Consider the following 24262-nt stretch of genomic DNA (forward strand, 5'->3'; position numbering starts at 1 on the left):
GAGGATATGATTGCTTGCTTGAATAATTTCATGGGTTGGCAGCCAGGTGAATTTGTTAGCTTGAGGACCAGGTTATGGCAGCTAGTTCAGCTGATAGGGAACTAGTCAGGTGGGAAACATTTTCCACTGGGTAGGAGCATTTCTGGCAAGAGCAGGGAACTCACAGCTAGACCTTTGGGCCCTGTGAAACTCAAAGATGTCAAGGCAGCACTTGAAATGTTAGATCTTATAATACAGCAGGAAAGTCAAGTTCCCTTTGGTCATATTATTTTTAAGATGCTTATGTGAAGATTCCATCAAAGTGTAGATGTCAAATTGTATATACACATCTAGAACTATGAGAGGTCAAAGTTGGAAGTAATGATTTAGGAGATACGGGTATTTAAAGTGATGGGTCTGGATGGGAGAGTATATTGATGGAGAAGAGAAGGGGGCCCAGGACTTAGCTTTGGATACATTTCCACACTGAGAGAAGGAGCGTCAAGTAGACTAGGAAGAGTAGCTGATGAGATAGGAAGATAAACCAGGAGGCTGAAGTTTCTTGATCCAAGAGAAGCATTCCAAGAAGGAAGGGATCTCTGTGACAAACGCTCCTGAGCTGTCTTGTTTGTAGTGAGGTTATCATGTTTTAAATCCGATGATTACTTATCGTACAAGACAACTCAGGAGCGTTTGTCACAGAGATCCGTTCCTTCTTGGAATATGACGAAAGTCTCTGTGGAGTTGTGGGAAATGGAGATGACACTGGATATTCTTTGTTGGTCCTCATTTAGAGTTTAGTGAAACTGGTAGTGTCTACTGTTCTCTAGCCTCTAGTTATTGTTTAATGTTGACAACAACAGCAAATTCCCTGTGGAATCTAAGGCACACAGATACAGTAAATAAGCATGGAGTTTCCTTCCATAGGAAGTTAGTCTCATCTCTCTTTCAGAGATGGATGTAAGAATTTGTGGGTTGGGTCTTATCTTATAAGGTAAGTACTTATCACCTGAGAAGTCACAACAGGCAGAGGTATACCAGCCAGCACATGGCCTTGCTTTCCTTTCATGTCATACTCCCTCAATGTTTACTCTGGAGCCTTGATAACCTTCTTTTAGTTTCACAAGCAAGACGAGTTCCTGCTTCAGAGTGTTTGTATACACTTTTTTCTCTGCTTGAAAAAAGAATCTCTCATTTTCTTCTGGATAATCTCAACAGGATCACCTTAGGTTTCTGTTTAAATGCCTCCTTTTCGAGACTCCTCCTGCCCCCTCTCAAATGAGGTTTCTGTGCTATGCATTCTCACTGTGAATTTTTCCTTCACTACTCTTCCATGGTAATAATTAAATGCATATCCATGTAATTATTTGAGTACTATCTCCTCTACTTGACTCTAAGTTCTATGATGTCCTAGTCTCTGTTTTGTTCTTAATGATATTTCAAGTGCTTGGCACAAGTGCTGGTATAATGTGAATGAAAAATAAGTATTTTGATTATGGTCTTCTCAGTCTTAAGTGGAAATGGAAGCGATTCATTCAACAGTAAGGATAAGGACAAAACCCATTCTAAATATTTTTTTCATTTCACCTTATGCCTAGGATAGCTTTTTAAAAAATTGAAGTTTAATTTACAACGTTGTGTTAGTTTCAAGTATACAGCAAAGTGATTCAGTTGTATGTATATATCTATTCTTTTTCAGATTCTATTCCATTATATGTTATTACAAGACATTGAGTATAGTTCCCTGTGCTACACAGTAGGTCCTTGTTGTTTATCTACTTTATATATAGTAGTGTATATATGTTAATCCCAAACTCCTAATTTTAGGATACCTTACTGGAATAATTTTATTGAAAATATTAATATGTACTGCTGAACTTCTGTGTTGAACTTCACTCTTTAAAAAAATCTATTTAAAGTTTAAAGAACTGTAATATTGAATTTTTAAAGAACTGTAAAATTTAAAGAATTTTTAAAAATCTTTAAATCTTTAAAATTCTTTAAAATTCTTTAAAGAATTTTTTAAAATCTATTTCAAGTTTAAAGAACTGTAATATTGAATTCAACTGTAATATTGAATATTTAAAGAACTGTAATATTGAATTAAAAAATAATAATTCCAAGGAAGACTACCCTACTTAATATAGTTCTTTATCAAAGTTATTTTATCTATCTATCTATCATCTCCCATCTATCTTTGTAGCTATTTTTATATTGCATCTATCTGCTAAATATTAATAAATGACAAATATAGGGAAATTTTATTGGTGTTGGAATAGTGCCTCAGAATTATTTCTTTTGTTATTCCATGGACATAAGTATTAGTAATCTACTCTTGAGCAGTAGAAAAGGTTCTGAGGAAGGACACTTTGACCCTGGGTCCATTACCTTTACTCCATACATGGTCCTCACTCCAAATTTAACTCATTCTGAACTTGATGTCATTCCATTCTTGATCTCTGTACCTTTATTGCCTCCACCTTAAGCCCTTTATCTCTTTATTCATACCTGACTCTCATCTTTTCCTTCATTTCATCCCTGACCTTAAGTAGTTAGTCTTAGACATGGTGTAAGCACATCTGTTTTAGATATTAAATGGCAATAAAAGAAAGCTGAATATTTTATATTAAAGTCTTCCTGAAACAAAAATGATCGTGTTAATGTTGTTGGGTTAAAATAAAATGCTATGTATCCAGTAGCTCCAACAGCTTGTACAAATAGTGTAAAATAATTAAAACTTTTTTTCATTACTTGTATTGATTTAGGGAATACACTGCACACTGAGTTTGATCTGAAATGTTACAGACAGGAAATGCCTTGATCATTTGTAATCAGATTAGTGTCCATTGTTATGACTTTGATGCATGGTTGGAAGAACCTAAAGAGGATGTGAGGAGGGTGATTTGTGTGAATCTAAATTGATGTTATAAAAGGTAACTGGCTCTGCCTGGCAGAAGTAATTTATTATTTGACATTGTCAAGCCTCAAGATAATTTTAGTGTTGCCTAATGATGTACCATTAGCTTTTTTTACTTTTAACTTTGAAAATAATTTAGCAGTTAGTGGGGGAAAATGTGGATTTTTTTAGGTCTCCTTGGCCCTTACACTCTGTTCTCTATGCATGACTTTTTCTTCTCTTTGGAAAAGAGATTTATCCTTCGGGATTCAGTTCAAGCCTCACTTCTCCCGTGAAAGTTATTCTCTATACATCTCTTTTTTCCTCCCAATTTTCCCTGGCAGACAGAGGTGCGCTCCCCAATCTGTTCCCAAGGCACCTTATACTTACATTCTTTAATCATTTGCTATATTGTAGTGAAATATTTGTTCACAAATGTAACTGGGGCTCAGCATTTTGAGGATTCAACAAGATAGATTCAAAAGAATAGATGCTATATTCATCAACAGTGTCTTAGTCATAGATAAGAATTGTCCAAGGAAAAACATATAGAGAAAACTAATAAAAGAAAATGACTATATTATAACCCTTGTCCAGATTCCATGCTCAATCAATTTCCTGAATAATTGTTTTTCCATGTAGGAAGCTAATATGCTAGTTAGCCAATATTATGATATCTTCTCCAGTTGCCTGTGAGATTTACTAATATTACTTAACTAATCTGATTTAGAGTCAACTCTGGGACACCACAGGCTTAGGATAAGAACCAGGACTGACATTTATTCCTTGGAATAACTAGACCTCAGAAGATGTCTCTCCATCTAACTGGTCAGGATCTTCTCTGAAAATATTACATGTTTTGATGTTTGGTGGTAGAAGTTCATCTACTTCGAAACCACCAAATGCAATGTATAGTATCCACACTTTAAAGATTACAATATCAGAATGTGTCAGGATTTTTTGTTTCCTAAGATTGTATCAGCATCAGAGACAGACATACATAGCCTTTACTGTACCAGGTTTATGTGGCTGGATCTCACAAACTACTAGTCAAAGGTGTAGGTAGCTTCTGGAGTCAAATGCCCTGGGCTCAAAGCTTACTTTCACCAACAGCAAGCTGTGTAATTTGGGGAAGATTGCTTAAATATCTGTGTTTTAATTTCTTTACTAAATTAATAAATAAATATGGGGATAATATTCTACTTCATAAGGCTGTATAAAAAATTAATAAGCTATGCATGGTTTAAGAATACAGTCTAAGTGCTTAAATTGGTAATAGAGGGTGAAGCTGATTGAAGATGATGATGAATATTATTTGCTGAAATAAATGTGTTAACTTTAAAACATTTTTTACTAAATTGAACACGGTTTTCTCTTGCCTTCACACAAATGTTTTCTGTTGAAAACAGACAAAATAAACAGTAATTTCTAAGTCTACATGGCAAGGAAATCCTTATGTCCTTGGTATAGTATTATGGGCTATTGTGATTGTTCTATGCCCTAATAGTCTGTATACACTCACATTTTCTGAGGATGATCAAAATGATCAAATGAAAGATTACGGTTGTCTCAACTCTACTCTGAACAATGAAATTTCATATGATCACTGAGGGGTATTAGCAAAGCAATTATATAATGTTTAGATAATTTTTAGCTGCTTTCACCTCTATCCATACAGGGCTATCCTTAATAGTCTGCTCTTCTGTTATCATATGAGGTAGGTGGACTACATTTTATACTTGACCATGATCTTCATGGACTTTGACAGGCATAAAAGTGAAATGGTTGATTCATGTTTGCTGGAGTTCCTTTGATTCCTGAGAGAAATCACGAGGTGAAATCTAAGAGAAGTTAAGCCATAGAGAGGAAGCAGCTATCTCTTTGAACTTGAGATGGGGTGATAGGTTTTTCAGCCTGAAGAGAACAGCTAGCATGTGTACTTTAGTTGTCATACTCAGAGTCAAAAGAACTTTCAAAGCTGTTGCTTGGTTTTGGCTCACTATGAATCTGGAGCTCCAACTCTGAAAGAAGGTTTCCCATAATCCAAGGACAAAGAAGGATACTTCCTATAAAATCCTTCTTGTATTCATACTTACAAAACCTAAAAACAAAACTTTCTGAAATATTTATATCTTCTATATTAAAAGTTTTATTCTTCAACATTTAAACAAGATGTTAAAATATTTGTTCATAACCTAAGAAAGTACAGTACCTTTCAGTATGTAAGCATAAGTGATCGAATTGCAGAACAGAATATTAAAGGAAAACTTCTGCATACTTGGTGAAAAATAAGTGTAATTATTAATTATTTTGTAAGTTTATACTTTTAAGGAGTATTTTTACTTATTTTGTGTTTTATCATCCATAGTCAATAGTAAAGGAAGCTAACAATATCTCATTTTTCCATTTGATTCTATACATATATTTGTGATGCATGTGTTTTCAGATGACAGCCATTAAAATCAGATACTGAAATACTCCACTGCCAGGAACACACAATACTTTTCCTCTAGAAATTCATCATTGCAAGAACCAGTGCCTGCTGTGTGCTTCCATTCTTCCCTTTTTTGAATTTAAGTTTGTAGTTATATTTATTCTGTCCCTTCTCCACCACTGTGTGTTGGATGTGGGGTGGGACAAATGGCTTGTCATTTTAGATTGTAGATCACAGTACCAGGAATAACCCCATGCAGGTCAGATGAAGAGGGCTACACACCACCTGGATATCCTGATCTTTGAGCTGGATGCAGTAACTGGGTGCCATTTCATGATGTCTGCAATGGGGTGTGTGGGGAGTACATTCTGTGTTGAGCACAAACAGTGCTCATAGACATTTAGTGGTCAGATGGGTCATCTGTGTCAGAGGCTAGATTTCCATCAAAGAGTTATGCTGTCCTCCCATAGTGCAAAGCTGTTGCTGAGGAGTAGCTGCCTAGCCAAGGTCAATATTTCTCTAGCTCCCTTGCATTTAGGTGGTACCATGTATCTAGCTCTTGTCTGTGGAATATAATTTGGAATCAGACATACCCAAACTTGTTTCCCTCATTCTTTGATTCAAGATAACACACTCACTTTGGAAGCTGAGTTTTGAAGATACCAGTGCCACAGAGGGAAAGAGCTCAGTTCATTGACTCAGCCTGGAGGAGAACCACATCTTCTAAAGTAGGAATTCTATCTTTAAACTTCGTGTGAAAAATAAACTGTTTAAAAATATTATACATTTTTGGTATCATACATTTAATTGATCATTACTTAAACTAATGCAAATATGTGTTTGATATTTAGAAGTCAAATTCTTCAAATAAATACATTATTTAACTTTTATTTTTTAGTGACTTTGAATTGACTATGTTTGTGAGGACTATTTTCAATTTTTGTCATTAAATGTATAGCACATCTGATTTTTAAAACTATTGTTCGCTTTTAAATTGAGGTAGTTAAGCTACTAACTTTAGCAAATTCATCACAGATCTATGTTTTCTATACTATCACCTTGTTCTTTACATTTTAGAGGACTAAGAAACCATTTGTCCCTTATGTTCTTTCTAAAGCTTTTGAGTTTGCAGACAACTATCTCTTTGCCATTTCCACTATTAGTATTGCAGACCCCAGCTTGGGCTAGTGTAAAGGTAGGATAAAAGCAGAACACTGACTTGCCCAGGGGTGGTACAGGATGTCTGGGTGGAGGAGATGCAACATGAAAGGATGAGGTGGGATGAGATGTAATTCCTATGCACCAGCAGGGTCTACTTTGGTGAGTAGGGAGATACATTTCACAAGTTTTTGGAGCTCATTAGCCTGAGTGACTATTCTTAAGTAAAGAAACAATGTTATTCTGACCTGTACTTTCAAGGCCTTGAAATGAAAGGGTAAAGATTACTGGCTGGGAAGTTAGGTTCTTCTTCTCATGCCCTTATTGTGTACGCAGAAAAAGTTTAACTTCAGTCAAATCCCTTCATTCCTTAGTAAGTATCTGTATTTGTCAAGATTTGCATTTTAGCATCAATTCTTTGAATATATGAAATATTTTTAAGTATGCAAAATTGTCTTTGAGATGCCTGGACTCTTTCCCTAATACCCAACATTTTTGAGTCAGTTTCTCTTGCTTACAACCCTCATACTGCTTTTCACTGATCCAAGGTCCCCACTGGACCCCCACTAGGTCTGTTGCACTTGGTTTCAACTTGCCTAATTCAGGTTCTCAGCATCTTCTTGGGTGCTCAGCATTTGTTGCTATCATCAGTGCATATTTTGAGATCAGTTCATTCATCTGAGCATCTTGCAAACTGTCTCCACCCACTACACTTGTGTATCTAAGTCTTCTTTTTTTTTGGCTGTGCTGTGTGGCTTGCGGGATCTTAGTTCCCCGACCAGAGATTGAACCCGTGCCCCCTGCAGTGGAAGTGAGGAGTCCTAACCGCTGGACCGCCAGGGAATTCCCAAGTATCTAAGTCTTAATGGTGCTCTGCTGAAAAAAAGGGCCATGTACTTTTGGAGTCTGCCTTTTAGGAACACAAAGCTGAGGTTTTGCATGTTTTAGTGCTTTCCTTAGCCTAGTGCGTAAACACATGCTCAGGGGTTGAATCCATTTAAAATGCATTCCTCCTCTCAGGCTAACTAGGACTTCCCACACAGATCCACTCTTAGGGTATTTGGAGGTTGGAGGAAGAGGAACCCAACAATTGAGACCTCTGGTACAGTTGACAATTCTCATATAGAACATAGGACAATATTCTGATGCCTTTTGATTCATGCACTAGAATCCTTTTCTACATCATTTCCAATACATTTTAGAATGAACTGTGGGCATCTTGTTATAAACTGAAAAGAACATTTCATTGGTAATAAATCATAAAGTTAATTAAAAGAGGTCTTCATCTCATCCTGCTGAAATCTCAGACCAGGTAGAGGTTCAAGTTCTTTAGGAGGAGATTGGGCCATTCATCACTGCTTGTTTGGCTTGTCAGAGTCACAGGAGTGCCTTTGTAATTTATACAGTGCTTTTATAATGCGACATTATATCTAGACAGTAATTATGTCAACTTCCCCTAATTGTGATATCATTTGACTATCAAAAGCCAAATATTCTAACCTTTAAAAACCTGTAGCAATTGTTTTTCAAGTTTGCAAAGCATGGTAACAATAACCTTGAAAAAATAGAGACATTTCCTGTGAATTCAGTTAAAATAGAAAGTTTCACTCTTTTCCTCAGTATAATACTCTTAAAATTTTCATTATTTGTGCCGTGTATGCTTACGAGGGAAAATATGGTTAACACAGAACAATAGAACAAAAATTGTAAGCTGTGCTTCTAGTAACCAAGAACATCTACATAATATTTACGTATATTTTATTTACTCAAGGCACTTATAACAGACATCTGCTGTTCTTATTGAACGCCTATCTATGTTTGGGGAATTTCCACCTTATGAAGCAGATCCTACCTCCTATTTTAGAAGCACAAAATCCATTACTCATTTTCAGCTGGCCTTGGCGTTAAGGGCAAGCACATAGCCTAGGCTACACCAATCTAATGCAGCCATCCTGGGCTTTGGATTGAACGCTATTGAAGCAAAGCAGCAGAGATACAGGAGAACCCATTCTAATGAGGGTGGTACCTCAGTGGCACCAACATCCAACCTCCAGAGGCTGAAGCAGCGGTAGTACTAGCGGCAGCACCGGGTGCCTGGTTTTGGTGACGAAAGTTTTGCAAGTAACAGTGATTGTGCCCAGCAGTTCTGGTGGCAGTGTGGCTACTTTAATGGCTCTGGGATGCTATTTTATATATTGCCAGTGACTACATGGCCCCAGGCTTGTTCTTCCAGCTCTCAAAAGAGAGTTTGTGGGTTACCTAATATGTTTTATAAAATTTGTTTTGACTAAGATTACCTGAGTTATTTTCTATTGCTTGCAACTAAAGACACTGAATCAGTGGATTATTCTTTTTCTATACATATTTATTGGAGTATAATTGCTTCAGATTATTCTTTATTATATGATTGGAATCGTATTTCAACATGATCCTGAGTCTGGGGTAAATGCTACCTGTGGGCTAGGATTTTTTGAAGGAAATTCTTATGTTCAATTTCAGGGTCTTTTGGGTTCCTGGACCCATTTCCCATGTGCGTGTGTTGGTGGGGGCTGGGTGGGGGTGGGACTTTCCACATAACACCAAGCAATTCTCAGACACTAGGAGGGTATCTGAGAATTCAACTTAATTCAACTCCGTTCTGACACTGTCTACCCAAAGAGAACGTCAGATTTCCACAGGTAAAGGGATCAGTTCTGAAAGACTGATCTCCCCGACCTGAGCACCCGCTTCAGCTTCAGTCGCCAGCCACAAGCCCAGAACGTTACGTGTGCTTCTGATCCACTGGCTGCACCCTGGAGGTTCCAGCGACCCCCTGCAACTCAGGATGCCAGTCACAAGTCCAAGTTGTTTCCTGTCCTTCTAACTGACTAGCTGTAAATGAGAAGTTCCCGTGACCTCCTCCCTTGCTTTTGATTAATTTGCTTGAACAGCTCACAGAACTCAGAGAAACATTTTACTTACTAGGTCCCCAGTTTATTATAAAAGGATATAACTCAGGAACAGCCAGATGAAAGAGATGCGTACGGAATGTATGGAGAAAGGGCAGGGAGCTTCCATGTTCTCTCCAGGTACTACTCTCCCAGCACCTCCACATGTTCACCAACCAGAAGCTCCTTTTGGGCTTTTTATGGAGAATTCATTACATAAGCATGATTGATTAAATCTTTGGCTATTGGCAATTGATTCAACCTCCAGCCCTTCCCCACTCCCAGGAGATCAGGAGGTTGGACTCAAAGTTCCAATGCTTTTATTACCTGGTTAGTTCTGGCAACCAGCTCCCATCCTTAGATGGGGTCCAAAAGATAGCTGATTAACATAACAAAATAACTTTTTTCAGTCTCATCACTTTGGAAATTCCAAGGGTTTTAGGAGATCTGTGCCAGAAACGGGAATGAAGACCGGATATACATTTATTATAAAGCACAATATCACACAGGGTTATGCCCATAATAAGAGCAAACATTATAAAAAAGTCAGTTGCATTTGTAAAAGAGGAACCAATCCTTCCACTGTTTTGTAAGTTGCCTGTTAAGACCTGTTCAGTCAAATGTGTTTGTGCCTGATTTGATGGATTTTTAAGGACTCTTTTAATGATATAGGTTATTGACTTTCCCATTAGACTTTTTGTCCATAAATTCCCTATCCTTTTAAATTTTTTTTAAAATTAATTAATTAATTAATTAATTTTTGGCTGTGTTGGGTCTTCAATTCTGTGCGAGGGCTTTCTCCAGTTGCGGCGAGCGGGGGCCACTCTTCATCGTGGTGCGCGGGCCTCTCACTATCGTGGCCTCTCTTGTTACGGAGCACAGGCTCCAGACGCGCAGGCTCAGTAGTTGTGGCTCACGGGCCCAGTTGCTCCGCGGCATGTGGGATCTTCCCAGACCAGGGCTCGAACCCGTGTCCCCTGCATTGGCAGGCAGATTCTCAACCACTGCGCCTCCAGGGAAGCCCCTTTTTAATTTTTAAAACAGTTTTATTGATGTATAATTTATACCTATTTAAAGTGTACAATCCAGTGCTTTTTAGTATATTTACAGAATTGTGTGACCAACACAATAACCTAATTTTAGAGCATTCTCAACATTCCCCAAAGAAACCTGTACCCATTAGCAATCACTACCCATTTCCAGCCCTTCCTCTCCCATTTAGCACTAGGCAACCAGGCAACAGACAATCTACTTTCTTTCTCTATAGATTTATCTATTCTGTTCATTTCATATAACTAGAATTACACAACATGTAGTGTTTTGTGACTGGCTTCTTTCACTTAGCATAATGATTTTGAGGTTCACCCATGTTTGTAGCACAAATCAGTATTTCATTTCATTTTATAGATTACCAAATAATATTTGACTTTATTGAAATACCATGTTTTGTTTATTTATTAATCAGCCAGAAGGCATTTGGGTTGTTTCCACTTTTTGATTATTATGAATAATGCTGCTATGAATATCTATATACAGGTTTTGTGGGGACATATGTTTTCATTTCTCTTGGGTAGATACCTAGAAGTGGAATGGCTGGAATACCATATTTAGGTGTTTACCATACCTAAGTATGGTAACTCTATATTTAACATTTTGAGGAATTGCCATAATGTCTTCCACCACAGCTGCACCATTTTACTCTCAATTCAATTTCAGTTTACCCACATTCAATTCATTCAGTTTTTCCACATTCTTGCCAAAGTGTGCTATTGTCTGTCTTTTTGATTGTTTCCATTGATGGAAGAAATTTTCACATATTGAGGTATGGGGAAGTCATTCTGGCTTATACATGATATGGCTTGAGCTTTATGCTAACTAGGACAGCCAGTCTTATGGCTTGTCAAACGTGCATTGTACATCTGCTTTAACCATTAAAGAAAAGAATGCATTTAAAAATCTCTATGGTTCAGACATTCAAAATGGAGCTGGGTGGCCATTGTGGATGTGGGTGCAGACACATTCTTGCATCACTGAGAACTTGAATTTTCTGAACTGTATCAAACTCAAGGACAGCCATTTTCAAAAAATATCTGCTAGCAGCTGCCAGCTGCAACATTATGGTCTCAAGCTTTCCCCCTGTAACTGTGTAACTATTTTGGCCCACAACCAATACCTGCTTAACAAGCACCCTTACTTCTTGCCAGCTCCAACCCTAATTCTTAACAAACAATTTATGTAACTTTGAATTTTTTGCTTATCTAAGCCTCCCCTATTTGGTAGTATGGCAGAACACAATTCAAGTGCTCATTGGCTTGAATAAAACTCTTCTATTCCTATTATAGATTGTTTATTATTTGCATCTACACCATCCTAGTGGATGTGAAGTGGTATCTCACTGTGGTTTTGATTTGCATTTCCCTAATGATTAGTGATATTGAACATCTTTTCATACACTTTTTGCCCACTTTTATATCTTTTTTTGGGAAATGTCTATTCAAACCCTTTATCCATTTATAAACTGGGTTGTCTTTTTGTTGAGTTGTAGGAGTTCTTTATATATTCTGGATATTAAACCCTTATCAGACATATGAGTTGCAAATATTTCCCCCCATTCTGTAAGTTGTCTTTTCACTTTCTTTTTTTTTATATTTGAATTTTTATTTTTTTATACAGCAGGTTCTTATTAGTTATCAATTTTATACATATTGGTATGTATATGTCAATCCCAATCTCCCAATTCATCCCACCACCACCCCCACCACCCCCTGCTTTCCCCCCTTGGTGTCCATACTTTTGTTCTCTACATCTGTGTCTCTATTTCTGCGCTGCAAACCGGTTCATCTGTACCACTTTTCTAGATTCCACATATATGCGTTAATATACAATATTTGTTTTTCTCTTTCTGACTTACTTCACTCTGTATGACAGTCTCTATGTGTCTTTTCACTTTCTTGATAATGTCCTTCGATGCACAAAAGTATTTAATTTTGCTGAAGTTCATTTTATCTATTTTGTTCCTTTGTTGCTCATGTGTTTGGTGTCATATCTAAGAAATCTTTGCTAATTCCAGTGTTATGAAGATTTACCTCTATGTTTTCTTCTAAGAGTTTTATGCTTTTAGTGCTTATATTTGGGTTATTGATGCATTTTGATTTAATTTTTGTGTATGGTGTGAGGTAAGGGTTCAACTTCATTCTTTTGCACATGGAAATCCAGTTCTCCCAGCTCTACTTATTAAAGAGGCTATTCTTTCCTCATTAAATTGTCTTAACATTCTTGTCAAAAATCAACTGGCCATAGATGTATGAGTTTATTTCTGGACTTTTAATTCTATCCCATTGGTCCGAGAAGATGTCTATTCTTAGGGCAGTACCACACTTTTTTGGTGACTATAGACTTGCACTAAGTTTTGAAATTGGGAAGTGCGAGTGGGGCCCTCCAACTTTGTTCTTCTTTTTCAAGATTGTTTCATCAGTGTGAGTCCCCTGCAATTCCATATGGGTTTGAGGACTAACTTTGTCATTTCTGCAAAAGAAGGCTGTTTATAATTTTGTTGGGGATTGCATTGACTCTTCATATTGCTTTGGATGTATTATGTTAATATTATGTTTTACAAACCATGAACATAGAACGTCTTTTCATTTATTTGTTTGCTTTTAACTTCTTTCAGCAATGTGTTGTAATTTTCAGTGTACAAAGTTTTCACTTTCTTCATTAATATGCTGCTGGATTCAGTTTGCTAGGATTCTATTGAGGATTTTGTGTCTATAATCATAAGGTACATTAGTCTGTAATTTTCTTGTGGTGTCTTTTCTGGCTTTGATATCAGTTTAATGCTGACCTCATAGGATGAGCTAAGAAATAGTCCTTCCTTTTCTATTATTTGTGAGAGTTTAAGATAAAATGCTATTATTCTTTAAATCCTTGGTAGAATTTACCAGTGAGGCCATCTGGTCCTAGTCTTTTCTTTGTTGAATTTTTTGTTTGTTTTTTAACTGATTCCATCTTTTTGTTTGTTATAGGTATGTTGAGGTTTTCTATTTATTCTCAAATAATTTTAGGTAATTTGTGTATTTCTAGGAATTTTTCATTTTAACTAGTTTATCAAATTTGTTGATGTGCAGTTGTTCATAGTGTTCTCTTATAATCCTTTTTATTTCTGTAAGGTCAGTAGTTATGTCCCTGCCTTCATTCTAATCTTACTTATTTGCATCGTCTCTCTTTTTTCCTTGATAGTCTAGCTAAAAGTTTGTCAAATTTATTGATTATTTCCAACAACAAACTTTTGGTTTTGTTGATTCTCTCTGTTGTTTCTCTATTCTCCATTTCATTTATTTCCACTGTAATCTTTATCATTTCTTGCCTCTTGGTAGTTTTGGGTTTAGTTTGCTCTTATTTTTCTAGTTCCTCAATGTGTAAAGTTGGGTAATTCATTTGAAATATTTCCTCTTTTTTAATGTAGGCATTTACAACTATAAATTTCCCTCTGAGTACTGCCTTCACTGTACCCCATAAGTTTTGAAATTTGTTTTTGTTTTCATTCATCTCAGATATTTTCTAATTTCCCTTTTGATTTCTTCTTAATCTTTTGGTTGTTTAAGAACATGTTGTTTAATTTTCACATATTTGTGAATTTTCCAGTTTTCCTTCTGTTATTGATTTCCAGCTTCATTCCATTGAGGTTGGAGAAGATGATTTGTATGAGTTCAGTCCTTTTAAATTTTGGGACTTATTTTGTGGTATAATTTATGGCCTTCCCTGGAGAATGTTCTATGTAAACTTGAGAAGAATATCTATTCTACTGCTGTTGGGTGGAGGGTTCTGTACATGTATGTTAGGCCTAGTTGGTTTCTAGTGTTTTTCAAGTTCTCTATTTCTTTATTGATTATCTGTCTAGATATTCTGTTTATTATTGAAAGTAGGGTATTGAAGTATCCAACTATTGCTATAGAACTGTTTATTTCTCCCTTCATTTCTGTCAGTTTTTAATTCATATATTTTCGGGCTTTGTTGTTAGGTGCTTATATGTTTATAATTATTATATCTTCTTGATGAGTTGAGCCTTTTATCAATATGTAAAATCCTTCTTTGTTTCTTGTAACAATTTTTGACATAAAGTCTATTTTGGTTATTACATACATGAAAGATATTTTTCCATATTGAGTCATTTCTTGTTTTCAAAATTTTCTCTTTATCTGTGGCTTTCAATATTTTAACTTTGCGGTGTCTGCATGTGGATTTTCTTTTGTTTGTAATACTTGCAGTTCACTGATCTCTAATTAATTTATTTTTCAATAAATTAGTAAATAAATTTGGGAAGTTTTAAATCATTATTTCTTCAAAAATATTTTTTGGACCTATTTCTTTCTCTTCTCTCCTTCTGGTACTCCCGTAATGTGTATGTAGGTGTGCTTCATGTTATCTCACTTTTTTTCTGAGACTTTATTTGTCTTCACTTTTTTTGTTTCTATGTTCTTTAGGTTACTTAATCCCTATTGCACTCATTAAGTTCACTAATTCTGTGTTCTGCCAGCTCAAACATACTGCTGACCCTTCTAGTTAATTTTTCATTTTGTTTATTATACTTTTTAACTATTGAATTTCTATTTGGTTCATAATTTTTATTTCTTTATTGATTTTACCTATCTGTGCTCTTCCTGTCATAATCATCATTACTTGTTCAATATATTGTAATCCTCAGAATATTTGGGATTTTCTCTTTTGACAGTGCACATTCTTTCTAGTGAAAGGCCACAGGTCCTCTGGGGAAAGCCTTGATGGAATATTTACAATGTATACTTGTGGTTGTGTTGCAGGGTTCTTCCTCAAGGGAAACTGTCTTCCTCTTTCAATGAACTATGAACATAACAAATGTTGTAATTCTGCAACCCACACAGTTAAATTTTAGGAGTAATTTTTAGTCATATCTGCTCTGTGGTTGCCTAAAATAAGAGATTATTTTAGGGCCCTCTTATAGGACTGATGGTCTTCCAATAATTACTTGTGATAAAAATTTAAAGGCCTAAGCTCGTCATTTTCACTGTGTATGTTTTCTAGTGTAGATATTATTAGAAATACTACTACCTCCCCTCCTCAGTCATTGTAATTAATAATCCCACAATAAATAAGTACAGCTGCCATTCAACTTCCCAAAGTCTTGCCTTCAGTAGGCCTTTCATCCCAAGTAACCAAAGGTGATAATTTAATCACGATGACATTGCATGCCATTGATTATTAAGGCCCAATTTTCCATTGATTGGGGGTTCAGATGGTATTCAAGATCAAAGACATAATTAAACTAAACCAGAATCCAAGAAGTCCAGTAAGGAAAAGGTAAATCACATTAGCTATTTCAAGCAGAGATTTTGGTTCCATAGATGTTAGAAGTCTGAAAGAGCAAAAATCAGGTCTTGATACAATGCAGAAATTCATACTTGCTGAGGAATCTTGGGATACAAAAAAGTAAGAGGAGATATTGCTAGACTCTGAGAACTCAGAAGAGGGACCTCAGTGGGCTGGTGCTTGGGACTCTGTGAAAATGTCATAGACCTGGTGAGGGAATGTGGTGTGGTTGGTATCTGATCATTAAAGGGGCACAGTACAGTTGCTACTGTTATCTTGGAGGATGCATGGAAAGCTAGTGCTGGGGGTGTTGAAGAAGGTAGAGGTTTGCTGCTGCTGGAATACCACTGACCAGAATTTCTCTCCTTCTACACTCTGAGTTCCTTCTAATGACTCCCATTACAGAACCTAACAGAAAATCAGGCAATAAGGGAGTCTGGAGAGTGTATTTTACAAAATACCAGCACTGGCATCACAGTGAAGAGTGTACACAGGGGGCTTGATGGTATGAGACAGTAGAAAAATGTCATCTGACATTCTCTGACATTGACTAATGATGGCTTTATGAAGAACTTCAATCTCCACTATACCTTGCATCAAAACTTTTTTATTCACTCATTCATTTAATGATTATTTAATGAGCCCATTCCCTAGTAGAGCTTGTACATCTATTCAGGGGAGTAGATACTAAATATAATGAATAAGTAAGTTATATGGTATTCCAAAAAATGATTAATGCTGTGAAAAAATAAAGAGCAAGATGGAAAATTGGGAGGAATAGTTTGGGGTGGGGGTAAGGATTTGCTATTTTAAATAAGGTAATCAGTATTAGCCTCACTGGGCAAAGATTTGAAGAAAATGATGGAGTTTGTCATGCAGTTATTTCGGTGGACAACATTCTAGACAAAAGGGATAGCCAGTTCCAGAGTCCTGAGGTTGTAGCATGCTTGGCACATGCTAAGAAAGAAGCCGATGTAGATGGATCCATGGATCTCAGTGAGCATGGAAGAGAAAAGCAGAAAAACTAAGAAGGACCACATCACTAGGCCATTGTAAGGATTTTGGCTTTATTCTGAGTGAAATGGGAAGCCACAAGAGGGTTTTAAGCAGAGGTGAGAGATGATATGATGCAGTTTTAAAAGAATCTCTCTGGTTGCTTTCTTGAGAATAAACTTTAAGGAGAGCATTGGATGGAGGCTATTGCAATAATCCAGGCAGGAAATGATGGCAACTTGGACCATGTTTGTAGCAGTTGATATAGTGTGAGTCAGTAGAACATTGGCTATCTTTTAAGAGCTTAGAGGATTTCCCAATGCTTTAGATGGGTGGTGGGCTGGTGAAGACCCCTTGCTCTTTTCTCTCCTTCCCGCTTCTTCAATGAGTCGGTAGGATAGGTTAGGGAATGCTTGTATCTAAATGGGGTTGAGGGACTGAATCAAATAAGATGTCCTTGCAGCTGGTGGAAATGGAGAGTCAGTGTGGGTCATTGCTGCCACCTGACCTGGAATTGTCCCTGAGCACTCTTCCTCAGAGCATGGGGGAGGAGGCCCTGAGAGAGCAGTCAGTGATGCTGCCAAGGAAACCAGAAAGAAAAATTTCTGCTTTTCCTCCATCATCTACTATCTTCTGAAGTTCAACATTTTTATTCTTCAACCTAAAATGGCTGCACCTTTCCTAAGAAGGGAGTTTAGTTTCACATGTCTGAAGCTACTCCTTCTCTTAATTGGCCATTTCTAACCCTTCACCTGTGTAGCTTTCCCTGCTCAGGGCCCATGGCCAGATGGCAAATTTCCAGAACACTCATGTAATCCCTGAGATCTTGTGGGGACTCTGAAAACAGCCCAGGGCTCAGGAATAGGAGACTATAGGCTCCTTATGCCCCTCAAAGAGCTTTGGATGGGGGCAGAATCATATGGGCAACAAGGGTTTCTTTAATCCCCCCATGCACACAATGATACTAAAGATGTTTTTGAACATTTATGTAATGTTTGGCTCTGCCTTATTCATGAAGTGGCTCATTCAATCCTCACATTAGCACTTTGAAGAAATTATTATTTTCTCTTTTTTATTGATGAGTTAAATGAAGCTCAGTGCAGAGAATCACTTGCCCCAGGTCCCCCAGCTAGCAGATGGTGGGACTTGGATTTAAACTGGAGTCTGTCAGTTGTTATAGCTCTGATGCCATGGCTCTAAGATGCTCTGCTCTATACTCAGCTACATGCACTTTTCAGTCTATGTTCCAATTAACCTGCTCCTGCTTACTACTCAGAATATTCTTCTGCAGTTTGATACCTTTGCTTCGCATAGATGCTTTTTCCGAATCAAGGTAACTTAGGAAAACTAGACATTTTTATGAAGAAAAATAAAGGATGAAGCGCAATATAGTTTTGAGGGATGGTTAGGTGAGTGTGTTTAGACAAGGTAGGACTTTCCATAACATATGTTTTGCTAACCAGTAGGAAAATATTGACTGCTTTTATTTTTAATATTATCTTTAATGCTTTTAAAGGAAAATAAAAAAGAAATCAAATCTGTTACATATTACCACATATACAAAGGGTAATGAATGTATTAAATCTACTCAGTATAATTATCACAACTTGAAAATACTTTATTCACTAGCTACAGACATTATATACATTTATTTCTTATGTACACAGAATTTTTGCCAAGCTATTTTACAACACACAGTTACTGAACTTGTTCAGAACTATTGGACATTCTTCTCCATTCCTGCTTGTCCCGAAGGAAAATATTACAACCTGGCCAGTGTCATGCTTGAATTTTCTTAACTTTTGGCACACGGACAAAAATAAGTGGGAACTCAAATTGTTACTGGTAAATGTGAGAAATTGTTATAATTTTCCTGCCTTTGTATTTGATGGAGTAATTTACCAGACACTAATCAGAAGTTTTCTGATGAAATTCTGCATTAACAAAAATCAAATTCAAATTCTGAGCTGGCCAGCATTGATTTTTCACATTTATTTTGTTCTTCTGAGGTATGATACTAAGCTTCTTGGAGTTCTTCTGTGTGCATTGTAAGGGTGGAGTTCACTTTGAAGTGCATAGGATCTCTGTTTATAAGAGACTGGCAGATTCTGGAAAAGAATATGAATTTGGCTGCTGGGTCAGAAATGTCATTGTCATGAAGTTGGGTGATAGAAAAATGCAGCAGCATACTGAGCTTGCTAAAAAAAATGAAAGATGTTTGATTGGATTCTATAGTAATCATGTTTGCTTTAATTTTTTCCCATGCAGGGAATTTCAAAAACACTTTGTCCAGATGCAAAATAATGAAAATACAATGTTTACTATTTTTGTCTTTAGAAACAGTATTTAAAATGATGCAAGGTTTTTTGAGTCTTTTAGAATTCTCTCAAAATAGTTTGTATTTTTCTGCTGTTGATCTAAGTACAAAAACACCTAGGATGTTTTGACCATCTGCCTGGTAGTTCTAGCCACTGTTTGCCTATAAACAATGAAAAAGATTCACAGTGAACTTGAACATCAGAGGGTAGAGTGAATTTTGGAGGCAAATTCTTCCAAACCCTGACAAATATGAAACTACTGGCATAGCTTTATTTAACATGACTCCTACTAAAGCTGGTTTCCATGTGTATTATTCTACCGTTCTCAGTGTCAAAATTCAAACAAAAGGACTAAAATCTTATCTCTTTCATTTTTTCATATTGTATTCATTCATTTTATTATTATTACTTTTCAAAGTTTTGAACCTAAAATATTCTGCTTCATAAGGTCTTGGTTTAAGAGTCATGAGTATTGAGTAAATGATGTCAGTTTTCCCTAAAAAGTATTAAAGATACTTTCTGGACCTCAGGTATTTCCATCATGCCAGAAGGATGATACTTGGCAAACAAAGCAACAACAACAAAAAGAATACAAACAAAACAGCTGATTGGAGCAATATTTTTCCTTAGATGTCCTGCTAAATTATACTGAGTTTCCATAATGTGTGAAGGCAGGAGTTATGTTTTTCAGATGTATTAATGTATTTTTTTTAACATCTCTGTTGGAGTATAATTGCTTTACAATGGTGTGTTAGTTTCTACTGTATAACAAAGTGAATCAGCTATACATATACATATATCCCTATATCTCCTCCCTCTTGCATCTCCCTCCCATCCTCCCTATCCCACCCCTCTAGGTGGTCACAAAGCACCGGAGCTGATCTCCCTGTGCTATGCGGCTGCTTCCCACTAGCTATCTGTTTTACATTTGGTAGTGTATATATGTCCATGCCACTCTCTCACTTCATCCCAGCTTACCCTTCCCCCTGCCCGTGTCCTCAAGTCCATTCTCTATGTCTGCGTCTTTATTCCTGTCCTAAAAGAAAACCCTCAGAATGGGAGAAAATATTTGCAAATGAAGCAACTGACAAAGGATTCATCTCCAAAATTTACAAGCAGCTCATGCAGCTCAATATCAAAAAAACAAACAACCCAATCCAAAAATGGGCAGAAGACCTAAATAGACATTTCTCCAAAGAAGATATACAGATTGCCAACAAACACATGAAAGAATGCTCAACATCACTAATCATTAGAGAAATGCAAATCAAAACTACAATGAGATATCACCTCACACCAGTCAGAATGGCCATGTCAAAAAATCTACAAACCATAAATGCTGGAGAGGGTGTGGAGAAAAGGGAACCCTCTTGCACTGTTGGTGGGAATGTAAATTGATACAGCCACTATGGAGAAGAGTATGGAGGTTCCTTAAAAAACTAAAAATAGAACTACCATATGACCCAGTATTAATGTATTTTGGTGAGGGATGATTACATTGATTTTGGGGGCCAGACTTCACATTCCTATTCTACAGCTGAATATGGTCCCATGTATCTAGAACGTTCATTAATGCTAGTCCCACAATCATTTATAAATTTAAGAAGAAGAAATGTTTGCTTTAAAATATTAGGCTTTTTCTTGACACTTTCACATTGTATGATAAGCATTTACATATTTTGGAATGAACACTTAAAAACATTATATTCAACGATTAGGTACTAAATGATAATACATTTGCTTATCTAAAGCATGCATACAAGCTTCACAGGCTTTATTGAACTGTTTGTGGCAACTCTGTTATGGCCACTACTATTTCAGCATTCAATTTTGAATTTAATTCTTTGAAGTTCTTACATACATTAAACAGACTGTATGTGTCTGCACACTTGCATGTGTGCGTATGTATGTATGTGTATCTATTTGTAATCAGAAGAAATTCAGCTTAAACACATATGATGAGGGGTGTGTAGACTTTTTAACACCTTGTAACAATTTAAATATTTCTGACTTCAGGTCCAAAACAGGGTAGGATTGGAAAATTTGATGTTGTAGGAGCAACAGACCGTGATATTCTCTTGAAATAATTGCTTTTTTCTTGTTCTTAAAAAGAATAGTCGGTTCTGTATTGATGGAGGCATAACAATCCAGTAAAGTGTTATAGGTAATTATTTTAGCTGGATAGCTTTAAAAATCTAACTGACTATTTTAAAGGAGAAGTTTGTACTATACAACCACATTCTCAGAAGGTTTCTGCTTTCTTGAGCAGGAGTGACAGTATCCCTAATTCAGGAAAAGATGGTTTATAAGCACTGAGGTCTGGAAGATAAATTCTACGCTTAATGGTGTACCTTGTTTTGTTATGGGTTTCAGAAATGTGTCAGTATATTTTTGCTTGTAGTAAAACAGATGCTTCTTTAGGACCATTAGCTCATTTCTTTCTGGAGGAATTTCTGAATTATCTAAGCAAACAAAAGGAAGGCTCTCTCTGTGGAAAGGTGTATATTATTCTTGTTCGCCTGGTATTAGTTCACATTTATCCAAGTATTGTCCAGCTTTGTATTCTAACAGTTGATTCAGCTTTCTACATCTTACTTGATTTACCTATAGGTACTAATATACATATAGGTAGTACATAAACTTTTTGTCCTAAGGCTTTGCATCTGAATATATTTTCTGATACTTTCCCCTAGTCCTTACTCTTTTTTTCGGTGGGGGAAGGGGAGAGAATAAGGGGACCGTACAATTATTAAGTTGACATCCACCTTAAACTTTTTCCTTGGGTTATGGAGGAGAAACACATTTCTCTTTGGAGCTAGTAGATGCTCTTGTCTGCTGTCATAACTATGAATTACTATCTTTAATTCTTGCCTAAAAATTGGTAGTCAGAGATTCTTCCCTTCTTCATTAGAAAGCATCTTTAGTGTTTTGTAATCTATCTATCTTTTTAAAAATTTTAAAAATATTTGTGAAAAATAAAATAGGGAGGATCATAAGGATTTGCTTTGTCATTTTAAGGTCCTAACTTCGTTTCTTAGCTTGGCACTTTAATATATGTAATGGTCAAAAAGTAAATAATTATTTTTTTTTCTTTTGAAGCCACTTTCCCAGAAAAAAAATGTAAAGAAAATAATATGCACAGATACCTAATAATTTGATTAGATTTCTTTTTCAATTACATTTCTTGGAGAAAATCTTTAAATCTCAAAAAAATTTTATTCCACAGAATTAGTTCTCTTTTGCAAAGATTTTCATTAATTTTTACACCTGGAGGTTAATTTTCCATCATTCTAGTGGTAAAATTAGTCATATAACTTTTTTTCTGTTTTATAGCTATAGATGAAAATGTTTCATTTTATAAAGGTTTTGTTTTTATTCATTCACATAATTATATTTTAAAGGTTCTTTAATCTTTTGGGAAAATCATGCCACTTTAGTGTCACAAATGTATATTGTAGTTTTTCAGTGAGAAAAATGGAACACTCTACAAGTATTTTTCAGTATATTTTTCTGTTACATATAATAATTCAGTTTTCAAAGCATAAATTTAAAGGTCATTTTACTTTTGAGGGGGCAAATATCTGAATAGTGTCTTTGTTACACTTATATGCTACCTTTCTCATTTGAAACACAGTTGCCTAAAAATTGCTCTTCTATTTCCAGAGAGTAGGTAGGACAGGGCTGACCAACAATCAGGAGGGTGTGGGCCTATGGTGGCACCATGATGGCCTCACCCTACTCTTTCAGCTGAGGAAATGGATTTAGGAATATTCATCCACAGAAGTATAAGGTGAGCTTATGAAACTTGAAGTGGTGGAGGCAGATTTGGAATTCCGGCGGGAGCAGCCATTGAAGCTTGGGTCTCTTGGAGGCACTCTGTTCTTCCGAATGGATTTGGTCTTATCCGCGTCATTGGGGTCAAACACCACTGTCATGGACTCCATCCTGGTCGCAGTGTACAGGCTGCTTTGCCGAGTCGGGTGAAACCTGGTGGTCTTGAGCTCCAGCTCATCATAGCTAGAAACTCTGATGAAAGGACACCAGCGGAATGCTCTCTTGAAGCCAGCTCGAAATCTGAGGAGAAGCAGGCCATGGGAAGAAAAAGTCATGTTTTCAAGTGGAAATTTCCTTCAACTGGTGCAGAAAGCCCTACTTAATGCAGTTAAGCCAACTCAGTTTTTTAATTTAATTTTCTAGTCAAACTCTTAGAATTTATGCCACAGTATTGGTACTAGTCTTCTACGTTCTTCTTGTTTGAATTGAATCTTAATTTTCCATCAATGAGAAAGCAGGTCATCAAATAGTAAAAGCACGTATCAGTAATCAATATGCCAAAGAAACAGTGTACATTTCTTCAATAATTTTATACATTTACATAAGTGAATTAAGCTTGCTGGGTAAGGCACTTAAAGCTGACATATTTCAAAATAGCTTCTTACAGAAATAATTACACATTTATAAAGTCTCATTTAATATTAAAATTAATTGCTCATCTGGATGGTTTTTATCTAATCATATATGAAAGTGCAAAATCCTTGGCTTTGTAAACCATTAAATGAAGTTGATTAAAAACAGATGTACTGCTTATGGAGTGGTTTGAATTGATATATGGCTTATGCACTTACTGAAAAAAAGCAAGAATTAAGTAGCTTTTAACAAACTTGAGGAACGGTGTGGTAGAGGTCCAGCTGGAAAGAGAGCTTAGAGTTTAGGTCATGTAGTTACTTACATGAAGTTCAGTTTCTGCTTGTGCTAAACCACATTGGTTTATTAAGGAAATTATTAACCCTATGAAATTTAACCCTCCTCCTCCATGTGCTGACCTTACAACTAAGGTGTTTTTTATCTGGAAACCACAGTTTACCTTTTTTTTTTTCCAGTCTTATATTTAACTGTGAATATTTCTACTTTTCTTTCCAACTTCACTTTAAAAAATAGCTCCCCCTCCTCCAGAGGCTGCAGCCTGTCTAACTCGCTGAACTCATTATGCTGGAAGGAGGATTGCCATCCTTTTCCTGAGTGTTGCTTCTGTTGCTGTCACAACGCCTTCTATTTTGAAGTCTATTTGCAAAACCTCCTTTTTAATAGAGTCCACTCACATATTCCATCATCTCTCCGTCTGTGCATTTCTACGAAGTGCCTTCATTTCTTCGAGGACTTGAGCACATTTTCAACTCTCCTCCTTTAATAACAGGGCATTTCTTTTTCTTTGGCA

At 36.3% G+C, this 24262-nt stretch overlaps 1 protein-coding gene and 1 long non-coding RNA gene across 2 annotated transcripts in view; one reads left to right on the top strand and one right to left on the bottom strand.

The window, feature by feature from the left end:
• LOC309627298 overlaps positions 1-24262 on the top strand; it is a 293684-nt gene that overhangs the window by 230836 nt on the left and 38586 nt on the right. The window contains exon 3 of the long non-coding RNA XR_014243659.1: positions 5935-6037. This is a non-coding gene — a long non-coding RNA (uncharacterized lncRNA). The remainder of the gene's footprint in view (positions 1-5934; positions 6038-24262) is intronic.
• Positions 19747-24262, bottom strand: part of TACR3 (tachykinin receptor 3) — an 88823-nt gene continuing 84307 nt past the window's right edge. Inside the window, exon 5 of the mRNA XM_082389087.1 lies at positions 19747-23121. Coding sequence (XP_082245213.1) covers positions 22809-23121 — 313 coding nt within the window. The 3' untranslated portion in view covers positions 19747-22808. The remainder of the gene's footprint in view (positions 23122-24262) is intronic.

The sequence above is a fragment of the Balaenoptera borealis genome, assembly GCF_965194805.1.
Source record: "Balaenoptera borealis genome assembly, chromosome: 4".
Taxonomy (NCBI): Eukaryota; Metazoa; Chordata; class Mammalia; order Artiodactyla; family Balaenopteridae; genus Balaenoptera; species Balaenoptera borealis.